The sequence below is a fragment of the Ips typographus genome, linkage group LG11 (genome assembly GCF_016097725.1).
Source record: "Ips typographus isolate SLU linkage group LG11, UJ_Ityp_2.0, whole genome shotgun sequence".
Taxonomy (NCBI): domain Eukaryota; kingdom Metazoa; phylum Arthropoda; class Insecta; order Coleoptera; family Curculionidae; genus Ips; species Ips typographus.
The window spans coordinates 3,581,368-3,599,506 of record NC_138432.1 but is presented as its reverse complement, the minus strand read 5'-3'; the positions used below and the strand labels follow the sequence as shown (position 1 = coordinate 3,599,506).

Below are 18,139 nucleotides of genomic sequence, written 5' to 3'. Positions count from 1 at the left end.
GTTAAAATTGTTAAAATTTGTTAAAGAGGGTGGTAAAAGTAAAGTTAAACATAAAAAAAATTTGCTCTGAACCGTCCCACCGGTCGAAACCGGTTCACAAAGGATCTAATCAACAATTGCACGTATTATACGCTTTTCAGTGAACTACCCTGTATAAATAAACCGTCTTCCCCAGAACCGATCCATCAAGAGTTAACGGCAGACCGTCGCAGAGCTCACAACCGTCCACCGACAAGCGCAGATTTCCCGAACGTTCCAACTTGTCTATCCGTCTACACCAGCACCGACCTTTTTCTTGTGTTGTTGCTCTTGGGGTTAAACTGAAGGTGGCATTTCCAAGCTGTTTCCTTTGAACTGCCAGTGCAGGCTGTCATAACACCGCTAGTTAACTTCGAAGACTACGGCTTTGAAATCCATTAATTTCCGAATTGTTTCCTCTGAACTGCCAGTGCAGGCTATCATAACACCGCTGGTCAACTTCGGCAAGCCACAATCCCGAAATTACTCAGACAAAAAGTATTGCCGAATCGTTTCCTTTGAACCGCCAATACAGGCTGACATAACACGGCTGATTAACTTCGAGGGACACGATTCCGTAATCCGCAAAACCTCCATCGGTATTTTAAAGCTGGTTTTCTTTGAACTGCCAGTACTGGATGTAATAACACGGCTGGTCAAATCCAAAGGAACGCTGTTCCGAAAACTTAAACCGTCTTTCCCATTTTCTTGAACCGTATACCAAGAGCACAATGATACCGTTTAACCGTACTGTCATACCGACCGAATCTCCCGTCTTTTCCGTTAACGTTTGAAAACCCTGGGCTTGGGTTGCCGTTCCGGAAATAAACCGAACCGTTCTCATTTCGGAACACGAGGCTGGGTTGTCCGTTATGATTCCTGATTTAGAAGATGGAATTTTTTATGTTTAGGTTGTTTTTACTGTAATTTATGCTAGTTAACACGATTTGTTTTAGTTTTGCTGAAATCCCTGCGTAAAAGGTATTTTTTCATATTTTGTTTAGTATTCTTAGTTCAGTAGGAAAGTTTTCTGACAGGAACTACAGAAAAACTAAACCAGGAAGGCAAGAAAAACAGGATCGGGTGCCTCCGACGCTTCTGTCCAGCTGACCTCTAAAGTTTGTAGTACCCGAGAAGGAGGACTGGGAATTCTCTCGAAACTCTATCTTCCCGCCGCATGGAGACATCTGGTTTACAGATGGATCCTAAACCGGAACGGGGGCAGGAGCAGGTGTGTATGGTGCGACTTTGTGGAAGAGGCTTAGCTTCCCTCTAGGCTGCCACTGTACTATCTTCCAAGCCGAGATCTTCGCGATCATCCGATGCGGGGAGTTTATTTTAAACTCACCGCTACGCCGGAAGGATATATTTTATTATCTGTACGGACAGCAAGGCAACAATGGCTGCCTTAAAAGCTGATTCAACGACGTCTGCGCTGGTGATGGAGTATAAGAAGACACTCCTGTCGCTCACGGCCAAGGTACGTCTAAAGCTCGGTTCTCATGTATTCGGAATTATAACGGAGCGCGGGGTGCGGAACGTGCGTAATGAATGCTTTTTACGCACGGAAAACTACTTGTCGTTCACATGTGACGAGTGACACAGCTGCGGAATGGTTGACGGAATAGTGTTAATACAAGTGGGTTTTACAGGCGATTTTGTCCTTGACTGTCCTTTCAAACTGTGTTTCTAGCAGTTCAAATTTTGATACTGTTTTTCTAACTGACTATACTCGATTTTTTAGTGTTTTTTTAGACTATCGGATAGGAAATTTAATGAGGATTCCAAAAATGTGTTTAAAACTGTCATTTTCACACCACAAATGAGTTTTACAGGCGATTTTGTCGGCGACCTTGACTGTCCTTTCAAACTATGTTTCTGTTAGTTCAAACTTTGACACTGTTTTTCTCTCTGACTGTACTCAATTTGGTAATGTTTTTTTAGGTTAGTAGATAGGAAATTTAATGAGGATTCCAAAAATGTGTTTAAAACTGTCATTTTCACACCACAAATGGGTTTTACAGGCGATTTTGTCCTTGACTGTCCTTTCAAACTGTGTTTCTAACAATTCAAACTTTGACACCATTTTTCACCATGACTGTACCGATATGTTTTTTGTTTTTTTTTGGCTATTGAATAGGAAATTTACTGAGGATTCCAAAAATGTACTTAAATCAAACATTTTCTTACTAGAAGTGGGTTTTACCAGCGATTTTGTCCCTGACTGTCCTTCCGAACTGTGTTTCTTTTAGTTCAAAATTTGACACTGCTTTTCTCCCAGACTGTACCACATTTTATACGGTTTTTCCAAGTAACTAAATAGGAAATTTAACGAGGATTCCAAAAATGTGCTTAAAACTGTCATTTTCTCATTCCAAGTGGGTTTTACAGGCGATTTTGTCTCTGACTGTCCTTTCAAACTGTGTTTCTGGCAGTTCAAACTTTGATACTGTTTTTCTAACTGACTATACTCGATTTTTTAGTGTTTTTTTAGGTTAGTAGATAGGAAACTTAATAAGGATTCCAAAAATGTGAATAAAACTGTTATTTTCTCACTCCAAGTGAGTTTAGCAGACGATTTTGTCGCTGACTGTCTTTTCAAACTGTGTTTCTGCCAGTTCAAACTTTGGCAGCACTTTTCTCCCTGACTGTACCAAATTTTGTGATTTTTTTTAGGTTATTGGATAAGAAATTTAATGAAGATTCCAAAAATGTGCTTAAAACTGTCATTTTCTCACTCCAAGTGAGTTTAACAGACGATTTTGTTGCTGACTGTCTTTTCAAACTGTGTTTCTGTCAGTTCAAACTTTGACAGCGCTTTTCTCTCTGATTGTACCAAATACCTATTGTTTTCATTCGATTGGCAATCTGAAGCCAAGCCTTCTTCAAGGCTTGAGAGTGCTTAGAATCCCACAAAATGGGGTAACTTTGGACAAAATCAATTAGCGTAGTGTTAAAATCGTTTTCGTTCATCTCCACGGACATATTTGCTTTGCTGTTTCTGTTTTGTTTTCTGTCCCTGTCATGAATGTGATGATTACGACGTTTACGCGCGGAAAATATCAAAATATGCAATCCGGTCCGGATAGACGGACAGAACGCTTACGGAAGAACGCTGATTGGCTGAACGATTTTCCGCTGTCCGCATTCCGCGAATGTTCCGGATTCATGTGAACCAAGCTTAACTTGAGTTCCAGGGCACTCCGGTGTCAGGGGAAACGAGGAGGCGGACAGGTTGGCCATTCGTGGCTCCAAAGAGAGACCCGTAGGACCCGCGGTCGAACGCGCCATTGTGGACCGTATCTCTGGCAAAGATCCGATATTGCTTGGGAGGAGGCCGGAAGCATGCGGCAGTCGCGATGTCTCATGGGCTTCCAAGAAACAAGTCGAAGTCCCTGATGGAATTATCCAGAAAGGACCTCAAATCTGTGACAGGATTTCTCACGGGTCACTGTCAGATAAGAAGACACATGCACATTCTGGGTCTGTCACAGGATCCGGCATGTCGCTTGTGTCTGGAAGACGAGGAAACTCCGATACACGTTCTCACACAGTGCCCGGCAGTTGCGACGATCAGAAAAGAGCTTTGGGGTTACAATAATTAGCGGCCTAAGTGTCTTCTCCGAAGGGAGCCCATCTAACAATATCATCATTAGACTCCGGATTAAAAAGCACTAAAGTCGTGAAAAAAAGCGCTTAAAAAGCAAAATTATTTTCTTCAAAAAAGCATAAAAATCTGTAAAAATGCACAAAACTCTTTCAGAGATGCAAATTTTTTTTAAGTTTTACTTCTACACATTTTTTGAAGATTTCAAATTGCTTTAGAAGTATACGGAAGATTTTAGACTGTTTTGAAACAAAAGGTTTTTGAACTACTTGAGAGCATTTGGAAGGTTTTTGTACTGTTTAAACAGCATATTGTGGGTTCTGGAATGCTTTAGAGGCATTTGGAATCTCTTACACGGTTCACAAAATTTTTTGGAAGCTTCTAAACTGCTTTAATACCTTCTGGGAGCTTCTAGACTAGTTGAAGATTATTTGGAAGCATTTAGCGTGTTTTAAAAGCTTTTGGAAGCTTCTAGACTGTTTTGAAAGACTTCCTACTGCTTTAGAAGCATTTTGGAGTTTCTGTAGTGTTTTGAAATCTTTCTAGACTGCTTTAGGAGCATTGATGGTTCTGGACTGCTTTTAAAACATGTGAATTTGAACTTTTGGAAGCTTTTAAACTGCTCTAGAAGCATACGGAAGCTTTTAGACTGCCTTGAAATTTTTTGAGAGCTTCTAGACTAGTTAAAGATTATTTGGAAGGCTTTAGACATATTTTGCAGTTTCTGTAGTGTTTTAAAACCTTTTTAGACTACTTTAGAAGCATTTGAAAGGTATTTGGGCAGTTTAAAGAGCCTTGAAGGTTTTGGACAGCCTTTAAGACATTTTAAACCTTGTATTAGACGGTTTCAGGAACTTTTGGAAGCTGTTAAACTGCTTTAGAAGCCTACGGAAGCTTTTGAGAGTTTTTAGATAAATTGAAAGCATTTGGAAGCTTTTAGACTGTTCTAGGCTGCATTTTTTATTTTTTTTTATTTATTTATTATATAACATGTTACAGACATTCGGAAATGTATACATTTAGTCAACATTAAATTTGGTAATTGTATAAAATAAAATGCGCATAAAATCTTTACTACAGTAAGGTAAAGTTAAACAATAATACTAAATTAATACAAAACAAAACATAAACTTAGAGTACCTGCGATTGTTATGTTTGGGGTGGTGCATTATCAATACACAGCTATAATGTGTGAGTATTAATATCAATAGTTTGAAGCGAAGTAAATTCTTCAATGGAGAAGAATGCTTGTTCAATTAAAAATCGCTTGATTAGAGGGCTAAACTTGTTGGTTGGTAGAGCTCTCAGTTCTGCAGACAATTTGTTTAAGAATTCTATGCAATAGTAGTTAGAGCCCAGTCTGCTGGCTTTAAGTCGGTAAAAGTCCTGTCTAAAGTCAGAGTTGTTACGAATATTATAATTGTGAACGTCGTGTACATGAAGAAAGTTGGCTTGGTTTTCATGGGCGAACAGAAGACAGCAATAAATGAACATACTTGGCAGAGTAAGAATTTTTAACTCTCTAAATTTTTCTCTCACGTGCTTTGTACATTCTCTGAATTTTCCAAAAGTACCAAAGGCCTCTTAGAAGGTTCTGAACGTTCTCAGAATTTTCTATAATTGCTAAGGGCCTCTATGATCATTTTGAAAAAGCCAGAAACCCCTAAACACTACTGAATAGCTTCTAAAAATTTCTAGAGGTCTCTAAGAAGATCCTGAACATTCTCTGAATTTTCCAAAAGAGCCAAAGGCCTCTTAGAAGGTTCTGAACGTTCTCAGAAGTTTCTATCTATTGCTAAGGGCCTCTATGATCATTTTGAAAAAGCCAGAAACCCCTAAACACTACTGAATAGCTTCTAAAAATTTCTAGAGGTCTCTAAGAAGATCCTGAACATTCTCTGAATTTTCCAAAAGAGCCAAAGGCCTCTTAGAAGGTTCTGAACGTTCTCAGAAGTTTCTATCTATTGCTAAGGGCCTCTATGATCATTTTGAAAAAGCCAGAAACCCCTAAACACTACTGAATAGCTTCTAAAAATTTCTAGAGGTCTCTAAGAAGATCCTGAACATTCTCTGAATTTTCCAAAAGAACCAAAGGCCTCTTAAAAGGTTCTGAACGTTCTTAGAAGTTTCTATCTATTGCTAAGGGCCTCTATGATCATTTTGAAAAAGCCAGAAACCCCTAAACACTACTGAATAGCTTCTAAAAATGTCTAGAGGCCTCTAAGAAGATCCTGAACATTCTCCGAATTTTCCAAAAGTACCAAAGGCCTCTTAAAAGGTTCTGAACGTTCTTAGAAGTTTCTATCTATTGCTAAGGGCCTCTATGATCATTTTGAAATATCCAGAAACCCCTAAACACTACTGAATAGCTTCTAAAATTTTCTACTTAAATTTTTTTTTTTTGATTAGGAAACCGTGGCTAAAACAGGTGGGGAAAAAGAAGATCAATATCCACATTTTCTTCGAAACGCTGTATTTTCTTTAATAATTGAGATATCAGAGGGAACTAAAAAAGGAAATGTTCAGAAAATAAGGGGCTACAATTTGATGTTATAAACTGTTTTCAATTCTCAGTTGTTCTCTCCACAGGGTGTTTCAAAGAGCACAGAAAATTTCTTACTTCCTTTTCGTCTCTGTATATGACATAAAGACAAACCATTTAAAAATCGTAATAAGACAGATGTATTCATGAAGAATCAAGCTACAATTCATAAAACAGTTCCTCTAATTTTGCCGGTGTGTGTATTAAGGAGGCAAAAAGGCAAAAATTGACAAAATGTATGAATACAGAAATTTGTAGCAAATTTAATGTTTTTGCCATTAAGAGCATTTTTAATGAGTTACAAGGTAAAAATTGACACCAAACTGCTTTTTTAACGCCAGTCGTTGGTTCGAGTCCAGCTGGATGTGGAACAAATCTTTTACCTAATTTTTAATTTATGTTCGAATTAAAATTCCTGAAAGATGATTTATCGTGAAACACCTTGTATATGGTGTGTAAAATTTCAGTGTCGAATAAATGGATCCACGAACATGGACAAGAATTTCGACGGCCTTGTACCAAAGAACCTCCACCAGAAGAATTGACTGCTTAAAAAGTTACTTCGAATAACAGAAAAAAATCGATTCCTATATTTTTCGAATATTAAACTATAATGTAAATAAATTTGCTTAGAAACTGAAGCAATTATTCACTTTTTATAATCTCGAGTTTTAGGATTAATTTGTGTCTTGTGATTTACATATTATTACCGAAATAAACGAGTAAGTTTTTTATATTTTGTAATTATTGTATATAAGTGTTGCAATGCATTTTAGAGGTTTTATAGAGTTTTGGAATGTTTTTACATTTTTTTAGACTACTTCAGGAGTATTTGGAAATTTTTTGGTCAGTTATATAAGGGGGTTAGGTTAGGTTAGATTAGGTTAAATTTTTTAAATTGATACTTCATTTGCAACATGTTTTTGTCGTTTCAAATATCTCAATATAGCAATTTTTTTCAAAGCAGTTATTAGTTTAGTTTATTTTTAAAAACTTGAAAAGCTTGTTTTGTAAAAAACTAGTTAAATCATACAAAAATAGCAGTAAATAAGCACAAAAAACTGAAATAAGCACAAAACGAAGAAAAAAGCAAAAAAAGCATCAACAAAGTCTGTCAAATGACGCGTTTTTGCATAAATCGTTCACATTAGATGTCAAAGGTTGGTTGCTTTTATTATTTACAAAAAGCAAAATTGCTAGAAATCCGGACTCTAATCATCATCATGGAAACCGTGGAAACCAGGTGCGTCAAATTCAGCAAACACCACCACAGTGGAAACTGCCCAAAACCCAGAGAAGCACCAGCCAAGTGCGCTATCAGGGCTGCAGCCGAACCGGGTCAAAACCAATTTAGAAGATTATTATTAGAGGATTTAGAAAAAAAAAAAAAAAAAAATTAAAAAAAAAATAATTAAATAAAAATAATTAAAAATTTTAATAATAATTAATAAAATAAAATAAAATTTAATAAAATTTTAATTTTTTTTAATTATAATTAATAATTTTTTAAATTCCTGGACCTTTACGGCCAAATTGAAAAGTTCTTTATTAATAATAAAGAATAGCCGCTCGCTGAGATGTTTTGCATAAGGTAAACGCTAAAATACTCAATCAATTCATTTGAAGTAAAATAAATCCACACTTGCTCAACCTACTGTGTTGCTAGATAATTTTCCAAAATATATGTTTTAGTGACTGTACCTTGTTTGTAGATGGAAAAAGCTAAATATTCCAGTACTTCACTCTCGTCCACCGTTTCGTTTTTCGCTTCGCGTTTCAATCGTTTGTCGGCTTCTTCCATCCACAGCTGAGTGTGGTAGAAATCTCCATTATTGTACGATTGACGACCCAACTCGAAACAGTCAGCTGCACTCAATTCGGAACTGTACTTGACTCCATTTAGTTCACCTAAAAGAAAATTTCTTAGTACAAAAATGTTTAATAAAAGGGTCTACAGAGAGTTCAAAACAACATAACTCGGTTAGTTTAAAGGGGACACTTTGTAGATTATTAGATCACGTAATAAAGCCAGGTTGGGGCTATCCACTGACCTAAATAGTGCATTACAAAATGTTCACAGTTTTCGAGATATTTGAAGTCAAAGCTGCCTTTAATTCATTGAAAAATTTGTGGAAAATGTTTCTACAGAGTGTTCAAAGCAATATAACTCGGTTATTTCAAATGGGACATCCGGTATATTATTAGATCACGTGATGAGGCCAGGTTACGGCTATTTACTGACCTCTAGCTAAAGAAGAAGTATCCAGTCGATAAGTGTCTTGCAGTCTCATTAACGCCACCGCAGCTCCGTTTAAGTCTTCGTCAGTAGGGAACTTCATGTTTTCCTTACAGTACGTGATATTTGCTATGGTATCTGCAAAAAAAAACAGTAATAACAATGAAATAGTAGGTGGAATATTCTACAGTAAGTATATAATAATATATTGAACAACAAGGGTGGATAAGATATGCTTATCGCACAAGTTTAAGCATGACGCCAAAGGCGGAAAAAGATGACACACAAAAATCAAAACGTAAAAAATAAGTGAAAAAACCATAGAAATACAAGGAGTAGAAAAAAATATTAATAAAAATAACTGCAAGAAGCAATTATTATGAAAAACGAAATGGAAAAAAGACATAATAATAACAAAAACAAAAAAAACTAAAGAGAGAATTTGTTAATAAAGAGAAATAATTAGCATATAAATATAAAACTTTGAAAATAAAAACTGTAAAGAGTTTCAGAACGCAGTGTTAAAGACAGATAAGGTGATATAAAGAAAGAGAAAGAGAGAGAAGGGATTGAAATAAATAACACTAAACCTAACCTAGTCTAGACCTAACTATATGTTTACTGTTGTCATTTTGCAGAAAAACGTCACCTAAGTTTGCCTTTTGTTGTGATTGGTTACTTTAACCTAAGCTTGCTATTTCCGACATTTCTTAGACTGTATCTGGAATTTCGGAACATAATCACTATACAAGCACACAATCTTCTCTAACCTAACCTAATCTGGTAATTTCAGTGCTCAAAGAATTAGCAACCTCAATCAAACCCTTATCCTAACTTAACTTTGCTTTCTATTGCAATTTCTGAGTCTAACTTAACCCTAAAATTATTGTTTTGGTTGTCATTTTGGAGACCAACTTAACCTAACTTTGCCTCTTGTTGTCGTTTGTGACTCTAACCTAAAACGTTGGTATTTCTGAGACTAAACCTGGAACTTCGGAACAGAATTACCGAGAACTCGGAAAACGTTTTTTCCTAATTTAACCTAACTTAATCTGCTAATGTTGTTTCTGAGCTTAACCTAATATTTAATCTCGATCAGAATTAGCAACTTTTCCTTTATATCCTAACCTAACATTTCCCTTCTATTGCCATTTCTGAGTCTAACCTAACCTACCTTTGCCTTCTGTTTTAGCTAGCCTTACCATCTTTGAGTCTAATTCTGGAATAGTGCAAAAAAGAAAATGGTGGAACAAAAGCAGATAAAGAAATTAAAAGAGCAAGTACAAAAAAAATATAAAAAAGAACAAATTAAAGAAAGTTGGAAATAACACAAAAAGATGAGCAAGGCTTGTAAAAAGAAAACTCTGGTTAAAAAGTTAAGGTTAAGTTAAAAATACGGAAAGAAAAAGTTAAAAAAAAAGTTTGGCGCACTCTATCATTTTTTTTGTCTTGTAACTCATTAAGGGGGCTTCTAAATGCCAAAACACCATGAAATTTCCTAGAACTTTCCTTGTTTACACTTTTTTGTAGCTCCTTAAATTAACGGAGTTTTCCTCAGACGGAATGGAGTTGAAAAAAAGCAGTTTAAGGCATTGTGTCACTTTTTGCCTTGCACGTCAACACCTTAATACAATATTGTAGAAGATGAAATTAAAATATAGGTACAAATATATAAACAAAATAAAAAAAACGTAAAACAAAAATAAGATAAAAAAGGGAAAATAAACGATAATGTTAAAAAGAGGAAGAAATGCAGTCAAAAAGAGAAAAAACAAGTTGAAAAAATATTAATGAAAATAACTTGAATTAAATAGAAAAAAAATTTAGGAAAAACAAGTTGTTAAAAGGAAAAAATAATAAATTTGCAAACATAATAATTACAAAACCAAAAAAAGATTAGAGAAAAACATGGCGAGAGAAAATAAAGTATAAAAAGAGTCGTAAAATGAAAAAAAAAAATTCAAAATCGAGAATTAAAATATGCAAAAAAAAAAATGTTTTAAATAATTCAGAAAAATAAAATGAAGCAAATACAGAGTAGTGTTAAGGACTGATAAGGTGATAGTAAAAGAGACCGAAATAAAAGAAACGAAAACGAAGGAAGAGAATTCGGAAAAGAACATAATAAATGGATAGGAAAATAAATAAGAACGTTGAAAACACGAAAAATACAGAAAATGAAGAAAGGCAGAAAAAAAAGTGAGAAATACACTAAAGAACGATTAGAAGCATTATTGGGATAAACAAATTTGAAATAGAAGAGATTAATAATAAAAATTGGAAAAAAAAAGATTAAAAAAATTGCAAAAATTTAGGAGAAACTTAATACACAAATAACGGTTGTTTGCGCATACACATGGAACACCCTGTATATTATTACGTCATTCAATTATGCTTGGCACAGTGGCCTGCTATGTGCTGTACAAAAAATGGTACAGTTTTCGAGATATACAGCGTGAAAATTGTTATTACTTAATGACAATGTTGGAAGGAAGAAAGGGACAGAAAATGGAGGAAGAAACAATAAAAGACAAAATTTGAACAAAGAAGAGGAAAAACCAGAGAAATACAGTCAAAAAGAGAAAAAGAAAGTTGAATAAATATTAAAAAGCGATTGGAAGAATTTTTAAAACAAACAAGTTGGAATTAGAATAAAATACTTAAAAATTAAACATAATGACCAAAAAACAAAAGTAATAAAAAAGAAAAGACAGCAAACGGAGAAAGACACAAAAGACAAAACTTGAACAAGAAGAGAAAAAGAGAAATATAATCAAAAAGTGAGTGAACAGAAAGTTGAAAAAATATGAATGAAAATAAACTGCAAGCAGCAAATCAAAAGAATTATTATTAAAGTAATAAATACCATAATTACCAGTACAAAAAATGACAAGAAAAGAGAGAGAATTTGATAGAAAAAAATTAGAGACAAAATAGGTAAAGAATAAAAAGAAAGCTTTAAGAATTGGGAATTGAAATGCTGAAAGGAATTGTAAAGAAGGTTAAAAGCAATACAAAACAGTAGTGTAAAGAACAAAGAAGATGATAAACCGAAAGAACAAACAAGAAACTAGTTTCACAAGACAAGAATAGAAAATATTGTTCTGGCTTTGCAAGACAAGGTAAGATTCTCTACAAACTGTTTTGTTGCTCTTTTCTTGAATTGATCTTTTCTGAATAAATAAATATTAAAAAATATTAGTTTTTTATCTAATTTTATACTAAAAATTAACTATTTACCTCCATTCATGCTGGTATTAATAAGAGTTTCCACCTGTGACCAATCAGTGGTCAGTCTTTTCACCAAAGTGTAGGCATTAATCGGATTGGCTAGATACGATTGCGGATCTTCTCGTGCTAGTTTCTGATGCTTTTGGTATATTTCGACATATCTGCAACAAAAGCAAAAACAGATATCATTAAGTTTCAAATTTGCTTGAAATAAGCCACTATCTTAATGGGTTTTGCCATAAGAACCGAGAACAGTTTGATGCAAAATTGGACCAAAATGACATCTTATTTGTTACTAAACAAATTAAAAAAATTATGCAAGTTTACATGTTTTTGACACTTCTGCAGACTGTTATAAAAGCCATTTTTGGCAGGTTTAAATGGTTTGTTTCCTCCAGGTTTCAAATAGCTGTAATTACAGTAAAAAATAACAAATCAACAATCATTATGGTTCAAATTCATTGAAATAACATCCTATCTTAATAGGTTTTGCCATAAGAGGTAGAGAATTACTTGATACATAAATGGACCAAAATGACATATCTGATTTAAGCCAATTGTCACTTTAACCCAAAGGTATTTGCACAGTCAAAGTCAAATTTAAAAAAGCAACATTTTTTGCGAATAATCGTGAGTGTAAGTAACCCGATTTTTTACATGCAAACAATACATTTTTCTAAAAAAAGGGTATAACGGGGTAAAAGTGGTCGTGTCTATTTGCATTTTCAAAAAATATAGGTTTTTTCCTTCTGTAAGTGGCGCTATCTATGCCAAGGAGTCGAACAGCTCAAAACAATTTAAAACATTAGAGATGCACAAAGTAGCTAACTTTGACCGTTTTTGAGATATTTCCAAATAAATTTGTCATTTGACAGATAACAGGTGAACTTTTTGAGTTAAAGATATTTAGTTTAAAATATTGATATTTTATTGGCATTTTGGCTTTATTTAGAATGTATTGTACATTACTTGTTCAATATTACTTTCGATTATAGATTTTTGCACCTACATTTTACTTATTTATACAATTTCCTGACTTTTTTTGGCCTATACAGTCTTAAATTTACCCCACTACCTGTAAATACATTTATTGTTACTCTGAAGATAATGCAAAATAACTTCCAAGCCACCAAAATCATGTAGAATTTGTAAATTCGATGATTTAACCACGTTATAAGCATACAACAGATGACGTCATACTCTAAGATGTCCGCCATTTGATCCAGCTGTATTTGAAAGCAGCGTTGCCGATTTGAGCATTTGGAAGCAAAAATCGTTCCTTTGAAGCTGCTTTTCTTATAGACATGTGTGTTTTGTATTTTGGGGGTTCTGGGAGCAAAATATGCTGTACTCTGACCTATTAATTGAAACATTTGGTATTAAAAATACATCATGGCTGAAGTGTTTTGCATAAGAAAAATGCATTTTGCATAACAAAGTCGATTCAAAGTCATTGTTTACATTTTTTTAGGCCACCTGCCAAGAAACCAAGATTTACTTACAATGCGATAAAAACTTTACTATTTTACTTTACTGTTTATCCGACAGAGTTCATTTTTGGCAGAGTTAGAGCCATCTGTGTTTACTATATAAAATTTCAGACTTGTATCTGGTCAAACTTTGAAAAAGCACTTCTTGGTGCTTTTACGTTTTTGAGGAATATCTCCATGATGAGAACTTTTAGGGCAAAAGTGCCCTAATGCAAACTTGTAGAGGAAGGAACTTCCTACAATTTTCTCTTTTTACACTTTTTTGATATTTCTTCAAATAACCGAGTTACGCTTGGTTGAAGTTGTTTAAGGTCTTTTAAAGCATTTTTTTGTGCTTTGACAACTTTTTGGAGAATATTTTGCCTGAGGAGGCCCTTTAGGGCAAAAGTGCTCTAATGCAGTCTTGTAGCCGGTGAAATTCCCTACAATTTTCACTTTTTTAAGATTTGCCCAAATAACCCAGTTACGTTTGGTGAACTTTTTCAGGGTCTTTTAAAGCAATTTTTGGTGCTTTCACAGGTTTTTGGAGAATATTTTCCTGATGAGGCCCTTTAGGGCAAAAGTGCCCTAATGCAAAGTTGTAGAGAGTAAAACTCCCTACAACTTTCCTTTTTTACACTTTTTTGATATTTGTCCAAATAACCGAGTTACGCTTGGTTGAAGTTGTTCAGTGTTGTTTAAAGCACTTTTTTGAGCTTTGACTGGTTTTTGAAGAATATCTGCTTGATGAGACCTTTTAAGGCAAAAGTGCCCTAATGCGGTCTTGTAGACGGTGAAATTGCCTACAATTTTCACTTTTTTGAGATTTGCCCAAATAACCCAGTTACGTTTGGTTGAACTTTTTCAGGGTCTTTTAAAGCAATTTTTGGTGCTTTCACAGGTTTTTGGAGAATATTTGCCTGATGAGGCCCTTTAGGGCAAAAGTGCCCTAATGCAAAGTTGTAGAGAGTGAAACTCCCTACAACTTTCCTTTTTCACACTTTTTTGATATTTGCCCAAATAACCGAGTTACGCTTGGTTGAAGTTGTTCAGTGTTGTTTAAAGCACTTTTTTGAGCTTTGACTGGTTTTTGAAGAATATCTGCTTGATGAGACCTTTTAAGGCAAAAGTACCCTAATGCAGTCTTTAGACGGTGAAATTTCCTACAATTTTCACTTTTTTGAGAATTGCCCAAATAACCCAGTTACGTTTGGGTGAACTTTTTCAGGGTCTTATAAAGCAATTTTTGGTGCTTTCACAGGTTTTCGGAGAATATTTGCCTGATGAGGCCCTTTAGGGCAAAAGTGCCCTAATGCAAAGTTGTAGAGAGTGAAATTCCCTACAACTTTCCTTTTTCACACTTTTTTGATATTTGTCCAAATAACCGAGTTACGCTTGGTTGAAGTTATTCAGGGTCGTTTAAAGCACTTTTTTGTGCTTTGACTGGTTTTTGAAGAATATCTGCCTGAGGAGGCTCTTTAGGGCAAAAGTGCTCTAATGCAGTCCTGTAGCCGGTGAAATTCCCTACAATTTTCACTTTTTTGAGAATTGCCCAAATAACCCAGTTACGTTTCGTTGAACTTGTTCAGGGTCTTTTTAAAGCAATTTTTGGTGCTTTCACAGGTTTTTGGAGAATATTTGCCTGATGAGGCCCTTTAGGGCAAAAGTGCCCTAATGCAAAGTTGTAGAGAGTAAAACTCCCTACAACTTTCCTTTTTCACACTTTTTTGATATTTGCCCAAATACGGAGTTACGCTTGGTTGAAGTTGTTCAGGGTCGTTTAAAGCACTTTTTTGTGCTTTGATTAGTTTTTGAAGAATATCTGCATGAGGAGACCTTTTAAGGCAAAAGTGCCCTAATGCGCTCTTGTAGACGGTGAAATTGCCTACAATTTTCACTTTTTTGAGAATTGACCAAATAACCCAGTTACGTTTGGTTGAACTTTTTCAGGGTCTTTTAAAGCAATTTTTTGTGCTTTCACAGGTTTTTGGAGAATATTTGCCTGATGAGGTCCTTTAGGGCAAAAGTGCCCCAATGCAAAGTTGTAGAGAGTAAAACTCCCTCCAACTTTCCTTTTTCACGCTTTTTTGATATTTGTCCAAATAACCGAGTTACGCTTGGTTGAAGTTATTCAGGGTCGTTTAAAGCACTTTTTTGTGCTTTGATTAGTTTTTGAAGAATATGCCTGAGGAACCTTTTAAAGCAAAAATGCCTTAATGCAGTCTTGTAGGCGGTGAAATTCCCTACCATTTTCACTTTTTTGAGATTTGCCCAAATAACCCAGTTACGTTTCGTTGAACTTGTTCAGGGTCTTTTAAAGCAATTTTTTTGTGCTTTGGCAGGTTTTTGGAGAATATTTGCCTGAGGAGACCCTTTAGGGCAAAAGTGCCCTAATGCAAAGTTGTAGAGGGGGAAACTCCCTTTTCCCTAATACACTTTTTTGGTATTTGCCCAAATAATTGAATGTTTTGGTTGAGCTTGTTTAGGGTCTTTTAATGCACTTTTTTGTGCTTTTACAAGTTTTTGAAAAATGTTTCCCTGGGGAGGCCATTTAGGGCAAAAGTGCTCTAATGTAAGCTTGTAGAGGGTGAAATTCCCTACAATTTTCACTTTTAAAGCACATTTAAGATTTGTGGCAAAATTAGAGCCTCTGGTCAAACTTTGAATATATTACTAAAAATGTTCAAAAATGACAAAACATTACTAAAATACACTTAGATAAAGGAATTTAGGTGGTCCAACTTTTAATAATTTGCTTTTACTCACCGTTTCAAAAGGTCTAGTTTTTGTTCCTCAGCCTTTACATAATTCTCTACAGTTTGTATGAGCACGTGTTCAGTGTCGAGGAGGTCCTCCAAGTCCACGATGGCAGTGTAAACCTCTCCGTGACATATTTTGATAAAGAATAGCAGAAAGATCACCTTCAAATGGCACTGGATCATGGCGAAATTTTGTGATCAACTGAAACAATAGAATAGACACTATAATTACCCAAAAAAATGGAAAGCTCTAGTTTCCAGTAGTCCAAATGAGTCTATAACAAGAATTTCATTCAGATAGTACCTACCAATATGCTGCTTTACAAGCTACCTTAATGTAAAATTTAAATTCTGCAATAAACAGTAATTTTCTCACAATTTTGGTGCACTGTATAATTACTCAAAAAAAAAAACTGCAAGCTGTATATTTTTCTGGTAATATTTTTTGTAAAGTTTTAAAAACCTGAATTTTGGAAAGGCTTTTCTCAAAAAAGCTGCCACAAATTTGTAATTAAGAATAGGGATCTGGAAAACGGTAAGAGATACAGAGTTGGTTAAATGGAGGCAAAGTTGAAATTTGGAGTTCAATCCTATGCCGTTTTAACATTTAAAAAAATCCGATTACTTCCAGAAATATCCGAAAAAATACGAAATTTTGAAAAAAACCGTTTTTTTTTTATTGTAAGCTTATTTGATGAGATAATTTAAATTCATTGGCACTTTGTCATTGCATCTTTTTTCCCTTTAAAACCTGACGTCGTCACATTTGAAATCCGACGTTTCGGTTTTTGCCAGCCACCATCAAGTTTTTATGGAAATCATAATAGATTTCATTAAATTTGTATACTCTGTATGCTGTACTGCTACTAACTTTGTAATAATAGTCGGAAAAAAACACTTTTATCAAAGTTTTCTGTGGGTAGTGTTGCACGCCATTTAAATCAGAAAACAAAGCACTTTCAAAATCTGCCTTAAAAAAAAAACAGGGTGGCATTTAACTGTATTTCTTATTGTTTTCGAGATCCCCATACTTAGACACGAATTTGTGGCACATATTGCCAGATGTTGCATCAAAGTACAAAATCCACGTCACTATCTAGTTAATATTCAATTGAGTAATAATAAGTGGGTATATCGAGGAGCATTTTGATCATTTCAATGAGATTTTCGCTCATTTGCTTTAGCAAATTTATGATAAATACATTATTCTAGAAGATTAATTTTCTTAATCTTAGAAAACAGAAATGAAAATAAAATCTTTTTACTATTTTGATTTAGTGCTGTAATGTGGCATTAGGCAGCAAAACTTGAAAAAAAGTTGGATTACTCTTCATAAAAACTGTAGTATGTAGCTTTATAAGTAGAGTCCGTATTAAAAATCACTAAAGTCGTGAAAAAAAGTGCTTAAAAAGCAAAACTGTCTTCTTCAAAAAAGCATAAAAATCTGTTAAAATCTGTTTGGAATCTTTTAGACTGTTCTAAATGATTTTGAAAGCTTCTAGACTGTTTTGAAAGACTTCCGATTGCTTTAGAAGCATTTTGGAGTTTCTGTAGTGATTTGAAATCTTTTTAGGCTGCTTTAGGAACATTGAAGATTCTGGACTGTTTTAAGACATGTGAATTTGCAGTTTTGGAAGCTTTTAAACTGCTTTAGAAGCGTACGGAAGCTTTTAGATTGCCTTGAAATTTTTTAAGAGCTTCTAGACTAGTTGAAGATTATTTGGAATCTTTTAGACTGTTCTAAATGCTTTTGGAAGCTTCTAGATTATTTTGAAAGGCTTTAGACTGCTTGAGAAGCATACAAAAGGAAGCTTTTAAACTGCCTTGAAATTTTTTGAGAGCTTCACTAGTTGAAGATTATTTGGAAGCCTTTAGCGTGTTTTAAAAGCTTTTGGAAGCTTCTAGACTGTTTTGAAAAACTTCCGACTGCTTTAGAAGCATTTTGGGGTTTCTGTAGTTTTGAAATCTTTTTAGAGTACTTCAAGAGCATTGATGGTGCTGGACTTCTTTTAAGACATGTGAATTTGCAGTTTTGGAAGCTTTTAAACTGCTTTAGAAGCATACGGAAGCTTTTAGATTGCCTTGAAATTTTTTAAGAGCTTCTAGACTAGTTAAAGATTATTTGGAAGCCTTCAGAGTGTTCTAAAAGCTTTTGGAAGCTTCTGAACTGTTTTGGAATTCTTTAGACATATTTTTGAGTTTCTGTAGTGTTTTAAAACCTTTTTAGACTACTTTAGGAGCATTTGGAAGGTGTTTGGGCAGTTTAAAGAGCCTTGA

General features: G+C 34.5%; 1 protein-coding gene across 4 annotated transcripts in view; it reads right to left on the bottom strand.

Annotated features, from left to right (window-relative positions):
* The window catches only part of PH4alphaEFB (prolyl 4-hydroxylase subunit alpha-1), a 68,278-nt gene that overhangs the window by 23,905 nt on the left and 26,234 nt on the right, over nt 1–18,139 (bottom strand). For all 4 annotated transcript variants that reach the window (XM_081989123.1, XM_081989126.1, XM_081989124.1 and 1 more), the window contains exons 2-5: nt 15,870–16,064; nt 11,644–11,795; nt 8,410–8,541; nt 7,869–8,075 (exon numbers count right to left, since the gene is read on the bottom strand). In XM_081989123.1, the coding sequence (XP_081845249.1) occupies nt 7,869–8,075; nt 8,410–8,541; nt 11,644–11,795; nt 15,870–16,045 (667 nt within the window). In that variant the 5' untranslated portion in view covers nt 16,046–16,064. The remainder of the gene's footprint in view (nt 1–7,868; nt 8,076–8,409; nt 8,542–11,643; nt 11,796–15,869; nt 16,065–18,139) is intronic.